The 12,150-nt window shown below is 38.0% G+C and overlaps 1 protein-coding gene across 3 annotated transcripts in view; it reads right to left on the bottom strand.

Moving 5' to 3' along the window:
* ADK (adenosine kinase) overlaps positions 1-12,150 on the bottom strand; it is a 507,845-nt gene that overhangs the window by 318,271 nt on the left and 177,424 nt on the right. For all 3 annotated transcript variants that reach the window (XM_079794329.1, XM_079794327.1, XM_079794328.1), the window contains exon 4: positions 11,969-12,047. In XM_079794329.1, coding sequence (XP_079650455.1) covers positions 11,969-12,047 — 79 coding nt within the window. The remainder of the gene's footprint in view (positions 1-11,968; positions 12,048-12,150) is intronic.

Consider the following 12,150-nt stretch of genomic DNA (forward strand, 5'->3'; position numbering starts at 1 on the left):
TCCTGCATGCCCCCCACTAGAGATCGAGCCCACAACCTCGGCATGTGCCCTGACTGGGAACCGAACTGTCACCTCCTGATTCATAGGTCGATGCTCAACCACTGAGACACGCCAGCTGGGTTCAACACCGATTCTTAATGTAAGTTGTGGAAATACCAGGATTAGAATAATTCTTCCCTATTTTTGGAGCATATACCTTCAATCAAAAGCCACTATTAAAATTCTCTATTTGTCTATTGATGGGTACTTGGGTTGCTTTCATATCTTGACTATTTTAAATAACACTGCAATGAACATAGGATGCATTACATTCTTTCAAATTAGTGTTTGGGTTCTTTCAGATATATACCCAGAAGGAGAATTGCTGGGTCATAAGGCAGTTCTTTTTAAATTTCTTCAGGAACCTCCATACTGTTTTCCACAGTGTCTGCACCAATCTGCACTCCCACCAACAGTGCATGAGGGTTCCCGATTCTCTGCATCCTTGTCAATACTTGTTTGTTGATTTATTGATGATAGCCATTCTGATAGGTGTGAGGTGATATCTCATTGTTGTATTAATTTGTATTTCTCTGATGATTAGTGACACTGAGCCTCTTTTAATATGTCTCCTGATCATCTGTATGCCCTCTTTGGAGAAATGTGTATTTAGATCCTTTGCCCATTTTTTAATTGGATTGTTTTGTGTGGGTTTTTTTGGTATTGAGTTGTAGGAGTTCATTATACATTTTGGATATTAACCCCTTATCAGGGGTACCATTGGCGATTATGTTCTCCCATTCAGTGAGTTGTCTTTTCATTTTGTTCATAGTTTCCTTTGCTATGAAGAACCTTTTTTGTTTAATGTAGCCCCATTTATTTATTTTTTTCTTTTGTTTCCCTTGCCAGGGAAATAAATCAGAAAACATACTGCTGTGATAAATGTTTGATATTTTACTGCCTGTCTTCTTCTATGAGTTTTATGGTATTAAGCCAAATACCTTTGCTTTAAATGAGACAAAAATGTACTTTATTTAGAAAGATGGCAGTTAGTAAAGTAATAGGAAAATGGTTACATTTTATTACTGAATAGAAAAGTCCTAAAAGTCCATATAGCTTCAATATTTTGGGCGATGACATGGAAAATAAATAATTTATTCCAATGATGACCAGCTTATATTACAGTTAAAAAAAGGCTAAGAACACTTGAAATATTTGACCCAATGCCCAGAACATATACAAAAATGACAAAGTTTTAAGAAATGCAGAACATTAGAAAAATCAGTGAATCAATTCACAGGAAGCATGCAGACAAATGAACTTATATAACTTAAAACAGTATAGGAATACCACATGTAGCTGCTCATTAGCTTCCAGAAAATAAGCACAAATCTCCAAGGAGGCAAAAGGTATCTAACCATTGAGGAAAACTGCTGTACCTAAGCACATGAAAGAGCTGGTTTACTCAGAACTGTATTTTAAGTGATGAATACTTTATTCTCCATGACAACCTCCAATTCTTCCCAAATCAAAGCAGACTGTGAGAAGTGGAAAGGGTATGTGAAACACAACCCAAATTTTCTAACATATAGACAAGTCAAACCTGAAGTCCTCTAAGAAAGAGAAAAATATCCAGTAAGAAGATCATAAGTTTCCCATTAGAACACTTATGTTTGGCATTTTTGTCTACCTTATTTAATCAGAATCTTCATCATTGAAACGGAGACCACATTATCCTGTCCGCCTCATAGGCTGTTGTGAAGATCCAGTGACTGAGAGTGTAGACAGTAGTATAAAATAAGGATTGCAAAGAGGCAACAAAACAAAACAAAACAAAACAAACAAAACGTAGGCCAGGTTTAAGAAAATCAATAGTAAAAACAAAGAAGAAAAAGAAAGCCAATAGTTCCAGTGTGGGAAAAGAAAACAATATGCCACACTAGCCTTAATGCAGTAACCAACTTCTTAGAAAGCCAACCCAGGAACACATGTACCAGACAAAAATTATACACTATAATAAGATATCCTACCAATAAAATTGTAATATGCAAATTAACCATCACTCTGCTACACCCACAAGCCACGCCCACCAGCCAATCAGAGTATGCAAATAAACCCAACCAAGATGGCTACAGCCACAGAGAGCAGGAGGGAGGCTTGGGTTTCCCAGGCAATGGAGGAAGCCAAGCTTTCCGCCTGCCCTTGCCGGCCTAAGCCTCCACTCAAGGCTACAAAGTTTCAATGATAAAAGGTAAACAAATCCAAACAGAAATGGCGGTAGCCACGGAGCTGGAAAGAGCGGGAGGCTAGGGTTGCCCCCGGCAATGGAAGAAGCAAAGCTATCCGCACACTCGGGCCGGCCCAGGCCTCCACTTAAGGCTACAAAGTTTCAATTATAGAAGATACACAAACCCCAACAGAAATGGCTGCTGGCCACAGAGCGAGCAGAAGGCTTGGCTCTGCTCCAGGGTACAAAGTTTCAATTGTAGAAGGTAAATAAATTCCAGATACCAGGGCCTCCGCTTGGGTCGCTAGGGGGCGTGGCTGGCTTGCAAACCACCACAGGCCCCTCACCCAGGCCGCCCCATGCCCCAAGGGAACCCCCACCCTGATCCGGGACACCCTTCAGGGCAAACCAGCTGGCCCCCACCCGTGCACCAGGCCTCCATCCTATCTAATAAAAGAGTAATATGCAGATTGACCATCACTCCAACACACAATATGGCTGCCCCCATGTGGTCAAAGATCCTGTCCCCATGTGGACACAAGATGGCCACCACAAGATGGCCAGCAGGGGAGGGCAATTGGGAGGCACCAGGCCTGCAAGGGAGGGCAGTTGAGAGGGACCAGGCCTTCAAGGGAGGGTAGTTGGAGGCGATCAGCCCTGCAGGGGAGGGCAGTTAGGGGTGACCAGGCCGGCAGAGGAGGGAATTTGGGGGCAAACGGGCTGGCAGGGGAGCAGTTAGACATCAATCAGGCTGGCAGCGGAATGGTTAGGGGGTGATCAGGCTGGCAGGCAGAAGCGGTTAAGGGCAATCAGGAAGGCAGGGAGGGGAGCAGTTGGGAGCCAGCAGTCCTGGATTGTGAGAGGGATGTCCGACTGGGATCAGGCCTAAAGGGGCAGTCGGACATCCCTCAAGGGGTCCCAGATTGGAGAGGGTGCAGGCTGGGCTGAGGGACACACCCCTGCCCCCGTGCATGAATTTCGTGCACCGGGCCTCTAGTAATAAATAATTATGGAGTAGGCAGCTCCAAACTCTTTCCACAGAAACATAAAACAAAACAAAAAAACAACAACCATCAAGCAGAACACATATGTATTATGGAAACCCAGAAGGAAACGAGAAAAAGGAGCAGAAAAATGTATTTGAAGATAACATGGCCAATAACTTCCCAAATTTCATGAAATACATGAATCTACACATCCAAGCAGCTGAATGAACTCCAAGGAAAATAAACTCAAAGAGATCCATAGCAACTCTTGACCAAATCATCAAAAGACAAGGAAAGAATCTTAAAAACAGAAAGACAGAAGCGACTTGTCCTATATAAAAGACCTTCAATGAGATTTAAGGCTAGTTTCTCAGTAGAACCATGGAGGTCAGCAGGCAGTGAAATGACATACTTATAGTGCTAAAAAGAAAAGAACTGTCAGCCATGAATTCTATACCTGGCAAAACTTTATGAATTAGAGAATAATTATAAATCTGTTAACGGGCATACAATAAAGATGTAATCCTATATAATAAAAGGCTAATATGCAAATTGTCCCCTCTGGAGTTCTACTGGGAGACCAATCGCTCACTGTGACGTGCACTGACCACCAGGGGGGGCAGCGCAGAACATGGCGGGTGACCAACAGCGGCGGCAGGGTGCTGAGGGAGCGAGGGAAGGAGGAGGCAGGAGGCCAGGAGGCGGGGAACCTGATAGGCCCTGATCACTAGCCAGGCCTAGGGACCCTATCCGTGGTCAAATTTCATGCACCAGACCTCTAGTATTTAAATAAATACTTTGCCATGGACTGACTTGTGCCCTCCCAAAAGTCATGTTGAAATACTAACACCCAGAATTTCAGAATGCAACTGTATTTATACAGAGGGCCTCTAAAGAAGTAACTAAGTTAAAATAAGGCCCTTTTGGTGGGTTCTAATCTAGTTAGACTGGTATGCTTATCTATACTAATAAAAGGGTAATATGCTAATTAGACCAGACATCTTCTGGAAGTCCTCTGGACAAAGCCACGGTGGTGGGGGCCGAGGCAGAGGCAGTTAGGGGCAATCAGGCCGGCAGAGGAAAGTGGTTAGGAGCGATCAGGAAGGCAGGCAGAGGCAGTTAGAGGCAATCAGGCAGGCAGGCAGAGTGGTTAGGGGCGATCAGGCAGGCAGGCAGGCAGGCAGGTGAGCGGTTAGGAGCCAGTGATGCCAGATTGTGAGAGAGATATCCGACTGCTGGTCGGACATCCCTCAAGGGGTTCTGGATTGGAGAGGGTGCAGGCCGGGCTGAGGGGACACCTAGCCCCCGTGTATAAATTTTGTGCACCAGGCCTCTAGTTAATAGATAAGTACACACAGAGCAACACCAGGGGTCTGCACAGGAAAAAACAATGTGAAGAAATAGCAAAGGGAATGGAACCAAAGCTGCTGACACCTTTATCTTGGGCTTCTAGCCTCCAGAACTGTAAGAAAACAAATTCCTCTTGCTTAAGGAATTTGTCTGTGGTATTATTGTGACAGCCCAATCAAACTAATACATACTTATTTGAAATTATATATTACTAGAGGCCTGGTGCACAAATTCGTGCATGGGTGAGGTCCCTTGGCCCGGCTGGTGATTGGGGATGATTGGGGCTATTTCACCCAGTCCGATCGGGGCCTATAGGGGCCAGCTGTGGGGAGGGACGTGGGAGGTTGGCTGTGGGAGCACACTGCCTACCAGGGGGCAGCTCCTGCATTGAGCATCTGCCCCCTGGTGGTCAGTGCATCGTCATAGCGACTGGTCGTAACTGTCGCTTAGGCTTTTATATATATGGATTCTGTATTATTTATTTTTCTGTTACATAAATGATATTATTTGAACAAAACAATAGAAATAGTTGATAGTGGTAATTATTAATAATGAAAAGTAGGACTAATTAAATAAATATGAGAAAATATAACCATTGTTATCAATGTTTCTTTTGTTATAATACATATAGCAACTTATTTGAACTTTTCTTAACTCTTCACTGGATATTTAAATTTTATAGGCCATATGTGCATTCTTATTTTAACATAAATAAATGTAAGATTTTTGAAAAGAAGAGTATATACAATTGGATTAAACAGATATTACCAATGTTTAGTAAAAAATAACATTTTTCTTTTCGTCCCTTGAAATAATATAATATTTTTAGTCTTTGTGTTTCTTTTCCAATACTATTTCTCTGAACTGTTACCATTAGGACATCCTTCTTTTATGTGTGGTAAAACAATATAGTTAAATGTACATTTCACTGTTACTTACAGCTCTGCTCTTATCAAGTCTACATTCTTGCTGTTATTCCAAATGTGATGACATCAAGCTAAGTATTGTTCCAACCAAAGCATTTAAACATAGACTACTTAGGATTTTACTTATTAGCAACAGCTGGTATTTAGACCTATAAGAATTAGTTTCTAGCTCTACAAAATAACCATCTAACTTGAATATAAATGCTTGTTTTGGTATCCAATTTTTTATCAATCATGTTTATAGATTTTGTTTACAGACTCATTATATATGCTATCCGTCTCTAAAATAAACATCATTTCAAAACACTCCAAAGCACCTTAGTAATTTCAACTTGTGCTGTCAAAATTGGATTCCAAATAAGTTACAATTTTAGTAAAGAAATTGAGAAAGTCTTATTTAACTTGCCTGCCCTTTTGTGATGACCTTTCCCCCCACTTAAGTTATAAAGCAATCATATTACACACACAAATGAGTCATTTGTTTGTTGTATGTATGTCATCAACACTTTAGAAGAAATGGCATACAAATTTGTTTTACTGTAATCTTTTTCTCCATTTTCATCTTTTATGTATTACTGAATGAGACAAAGACATTCTTCTTGTCTCACATTTAAAAAATATTTTACTGCCGACATCTTATCTAAGTCCAGCAACAACTATAGCCATCGTTTAGGCACATGCCCAAGAAGGCTATCTCCCTCCATATCTTTAAAGTAAAAAATCACATTAAGTACATCTATACATTTTGGTAAAATTGAAAAGTGAGCAAAACATTCACTAGGAAAGCATCAATATCATAGGTAAGCAGATCACACCCCTTTTCCGCACTGTGGTATACAAGGTGTGCAGGATATTTAGCAGATAGTAGCTTTTTATTTCATTAAGAAGTTTACACTGAATGGAATTTGCCAAATTTTAAATTTGTACTCTGTCAAATATGCAGATGAAAAAAGTCTAGAATTATATGTGGGTGTGATATCTACAATATTTTATTTTATGTTGCCTGTGGTTTCATTATAATCTTCAAGAACACGATTTAACAAAACAAAATATCTACAAGCTAATGGGAAAAGTTTCTTGCTGACATGATTTGCCATATAACTTAATATATCAAAGTATGATTGTTGGTAAGATCTGAAAGAATTGGCTCTGCATTGTAAAAAGTGTTGACCTTTCATATTTCATAAAGATGATGACTTTTTCAAATAATGTTCCCTTTCAATGTCTCTGCATATTTTTCCATAGCTACCATGTAAGTTATTGTTACACTACTGAACCTGGAAAAACCTAGCTAATCCCGGTGTGGTACGGGGGAATTACCTGGAAGCACTGTTAGCCTCCACGTACATAAGCAAGCAAGCAAGCTATCCTAGAGGTCACAGAACAGAAAGGGCCGACCGACCAAATTAAGATATGAAATCACAGATTTACCAACTTAAAACACAGCAAGAAGCAAAGGAAAGAGCTGGGTAAGTTAATACTTTAGGGTGCAATCAAGTACTATAAGGACCATGCTACCTGAATGCTCAAATGTCCTGCCTCTTCTCCACCTCATCAACTTTTCCTGATAATGATGGTGTGGTTATGAAAATAGGGTCACAATATGAGAAAGGGGGCACATAACTAGTGCTTAGGAACAAAGAGTTCCTGGTACTCACTTGCTTTCTGGGAGAGATTCAAAAGCAAGGATGTTAAAGCTTGGGAAATAGCAAGCTGAATAGTCATGGTTTTAATTTCCTTTCCTGGGTACAGGGCATGTGGGGCCAGAATTAGAACATATTGTCACTAATGAGTGATCTATTTGAAGGTGATATAACTGTTAGCCCAGTGGTACATGATCATGATATGGTCTTTCCATTCTGTTCTATCTATGAATAATAATCCTGTTTGTTACAACAGTTTTTCTTTATGCTATTTTTATCAGTCTTAAAGGTTACAAACTTACTTGCTATTAATATTTAACACATCTTGTCAAGTTTGCCTGTTTCCCAAACTAGCTGCTTATTTATTATCTATACTTATAATATCCTGTGAGTTTTGCCTAATTCTTATAAGCTACCCATTTACTATCTATGAATTTCATCCATCCTATTAGTTTTTCTTTCTATAAGAATTTAATATTTTCAAAATACATATTACAGAAAACACATATTACACATGGTATATAGCAACAAAATTTGTAGAATTAAATGATATATGAAAACTTGAATGATGACTGAATTCTTATCTTCTTATGGATCTTATTCTATTTTAGATACACAGTTCACAGACACTCAACTAGTATACTTCTATTGCACTAATATTTTTGTCCAACATTTGCTTCTTCAATAATCTAGAGTAATAGAGAAAATGGAAAGCTGTAATCCAGTTGTTTTCTGGGGTGAAGGATAATTCAAATGAATAAGAAAAGAAGACAATGACCTCAAACCATCCAATCAAACATACTAACATTAACAAAACCCAGCACCATCCCTGGTGGGCTGTCCCTGTCACCTCCTTTGTATTGTATTTGCCTAGACTTTTTAGACAGCTTTAAGCCAATTTCAATGTCCTCATTCATTCACCACATTAGATACAACCAAGACTATTTTATGATTGTTACCTCTAAGGCTCTAAATACTTTTTCAGATTTTACTCAAAATTTAGACAGGACAGCTTAGGTTACCAGTTATTACCTAACACAATGACTAAAACATAGCAGATGCTCAATGTACTATGCACAATCTGCTTTATGTACAATGGAATCAGTTCTTCCTATTAATGACTGCCAATGAAAATCTGAGAAATTCTCCTTCTAAAAAAATATTTTTCAAACTGTGTGGTTATCCTAGTCATAAATTACAATTTGGCAATTATGAAGTTGGCTCATCAATCAGATGGAAAGGAAAAGTACTCTCAAAATATTAGAAGGACTGAAAAGCTAAACAAGATGTTCAATTGAGGGCTAGATTGAAATAAATATTTTTAAGTGGATGACAGCCACAAACCTGGTGGTTGTACTGTCCATGAATGGGTAAATGTAGTTTTGTTAAAGTAAAGAAAAACTCAGAAAAAAAGGGGGGTGAGGGGAGTGCAGTGACCTTCAACCTTAGTGGCTTCCAAACTTCTTTTAAAACGTACTGTAATTTTTTTAACATTCATTATCTCATTAATCCTTACAACATCCATCTGAGGTAAGCTTTTAACCCCATATTTACATATGAAAGGCCCCAAAAAAGTTAACTAAATTGATCAGCCAGTAAAGTGGACAAAGATTGAACTTAAACCCAGTTCTAATGGACTCTCATGATCCCAAGATCAAGCCAATACTCTCGTTATGTTGCCTCGCTGATTGCTGAATAAGCAAATGAAATCTATAAATGCATCAGGCTGATATCATTCCCTGCGGAAGCACTTCTAGAATCTATTTTTTATTTTTAATTGTGATAAAACAGACATAACACAAAATTTACCTTTTTAATCATGTTTAATTATACGAGTACAGTGGCATTAAGTACAATCACATTGTTTACGACCATCACTACTAGCCATTTCTAGAACTCTTTTCATCTTGTAAAACTGAAGCTCTACCCATTAGGCAGTAACTCTGCATTTCCCCTTCCTGCCACCCCTTGGTAACCACCATTCTACTTTCCAGCTCTATGAATTTGACTACTCTAAGTAATTCATGACTAGCTTATTTCACTTAGCATTAATGCCTTCAAGATTCTTACAGGTCTGTAGTATGTCACAATTTTTTTTCCTTTCTAAAGCTGAATAATATTCCGTTGTGTCTATATATACATACATATATGGGTATATGTACACATACACACATGCATTTTGTTTATTCATTCATCCAGTGAAGGACACTTCGGGAGATTGTGAATAATGCTTTTAATTCTTTTGAGTATGTAACCTGTCTTAGTCTGCTCAGGCTGCCATAACAAAATACCAAAACCTGGATCACTTAGAGCAATAGAAGATTTATTTCTAACAGTTCTGAAGGTTGAGAAATCCAAGATCAAGGTGTAGTTGGTTCAGATCCTAGTGAGAACACTCTATCCTCATGTGGCAGAGAGGAAGGGAGGAAAAGGGGGAGAGGGAGAGACACAAAGAGAGAGCAAGTTTTGTGGTGTCTCTTCTTATAAGGGGACCCTCATGATCTCGTTTAGCCATAATAACCTCTCAAAGGCCCCATCTCCAAATACCATCATATTGGGTGTTAGGGCTTCAATATGTGGACCCAAACATTCAGTCCATAACATACTCAGAAGTGGAATCACTGGATCAGACAGTAATTCTATTTGTAATTGTCTGAGAAATGCCCACACAGTTTTCCATAGTGGCTGCACAATTTTACATTCCCACAAACAGTATACAGGTTCCCCATTTCTCTACATCCTTGCCAACACTTGGTATTTTATGTTTACATGATAGAAATGATCTTAATGGGTATGTGGTGGGCAGTAAAACTTTTAAAAGCTAATATACAAAACAGAAAAAAAGAACTGCTCTGCCTTTAAAGCCAAAAAATCTAGAACAAATCTAACATTACCCTTGCCTCCTTATGACAATCTCTGAAAGGTTCCATAAAAACTTTGGGAAAAAATATCTTAGGAAACAGACTGATAAACCAGTCTTATAGTGGGAAGTGGGGTTCAAGTTGGGTAGATAAACACTGCTATTAAGGGTATCTCTGTTATCCTAGTTCAAATGTAAAAATTCCTAAAATCTAGGACATGAGATAAAAATCCTACTGAGAAAATGGGAATTATTGTGATTCAACTAGGAAAAGAACATCACATTGGAGGTGTACCTAGGAAGATACACAGTTTTGCCTTCAAGTTTCCAGAAACTGAATAAATCACATATATACCATGTGACTATTGATATATTTTTATTCTGGTTCTTATAAATTTGTTTGTCTGTCTTCTAGGGATAAAGAGGATTGCTCCTACAACATTATATTATACTTAATAGTTTATAATTCTCTCTCTCCACCCCAACACCCCCTTCCCCAAATACATTTTCACTACAAAAAAAGCTTCAACAGTGTGGGCCAAGTAGATTATTAGCTTTTGCATCACCAACATCTAACAGACTACCTGGCACACAGAAATTTAATAAGTGACAAGGAATAAAGGGAGAAAAAGGAAAAACAAAAAGGAACATTTCTTGTACATATTGGCTGAGCTTATCTGAACTGAATTGCTCTCCCTATGATATGAAAGAAAGACTGCTAGTCGGGCAATTAGGTCAACTACAAAAATATCACTAATAAGGTAAAAATATTGGATGAGCCACTCAAAACTTTGAATTCCACTTATTTCCTTGCTAAAGATAGGAATAAATAAAGCATTACTAGAGTACATTGTTACAATAAACATGATTATAAAAATTGTAAAATAATAACAGTTGGACAATGATTATTTTATTAATGAGAACAATATCAGCCAGAAATCCAATGAGGTCATGATATTAATTATGTAAGTAATAAACTTTGGAAAGATAGAGATTGATGAAAATGCTCAAGGAAGGAGAGAATTTATTAGTGGACAGCTAACAGTCTCCCAGATCTAGAAAGAGAAACAACTGAAGAGGTAGTAGAATGTGTTTTGATAGACTGAGGCTTTAAAAAAGGTATCTGTTATGGACAGAATTGAGTCCCCACCCTGAAATTCATATGTTGAAGCCCTAAACCAGTGACTTCTTTGGAGATAGGGCCTTTCAGGCAATAATTAAGTTGAATGAGGTCCTAGGGGTAGGGTCCTTATCCAATAGGACTGGTGTCTACATAAGAGGAAGAAACACAAGAGATATCTGTCTCCATGTGGGCACAGAAGAAAGGTCATGTAAAAACACAGTAAGAAGGCGGCCATATACAAGGCAGGAAGGAGACCTCTCCAAAAACTAGCCCTGATGGAACTTTGATCTTGGACTTAAACCTCTAGAACTATAAGAATATAAATTTCTCCTTTATGCCATCCAGTCCATGGTATTTTATTACGCAGCCTGAGCGAACTAATACCTTATCCTTTTTCTGTTAACCTGAGGTAACTAAGTAGAAATGTCCTTTCTAAGCACTATATGAAATGCAGAAGCCATAAAGTTTAATTATATTAAAAAAACTAAACACTTCAGCACAGTAAAAGCCACTAGAAAGGTTAAAGTACAAATAATACTTTCAATTTATAGGATAAAAAGCTATCAAATGAGGAATTTCTACAAACCAGTAACATGAACATTTAAAAAATAACAGTCAAAGAATTTGACAGTTAAGAAAAAATGTAAATAAACAATAAATACATTAAAGATGTGCAAACTTACCAATAACCAAAGAAATACCAATTAAAATAACTTTAGTTGATTAGATGGAAAATGACTGCTAAAATCCTAATTCAGAACTAACAGAACTATTCTATAGCAGCAAAATATAAATTGGAACAATTATGCAATGACCAAAAGTCTAGAATAATTTTGAATCCATTTCTTTAAAACTTTAAAAAGAATTAACCAACCTGGGCCACTTTAATTGAATTCTGGGTAGAACCACCAGCATGATATTCGACTTTGAATTTTTTTACAAGTTCATTAAACCTGAAAGGAAACCACAGTAGATAAAGTAAGTTAGCATATGTCAGTTGTCACAATGCAAATTTCTGATTAGAAGCACATTAAATTGAAATTAGTGGAATTTTTT

This window comes from Cnephaeus nilssonii, assembly GCF_951640355.1.
Source record: "Cnephaeus nilssonii genome assembly, chromosome: 16".
In the NCBI taxonomy this organism is placed as follows: Eukaryota; Metazoa; Chordata; class Mammalia; order Chiroptera; family Vespertilionidae; genus Cnephaeus; species Cnephaeus nilssonii.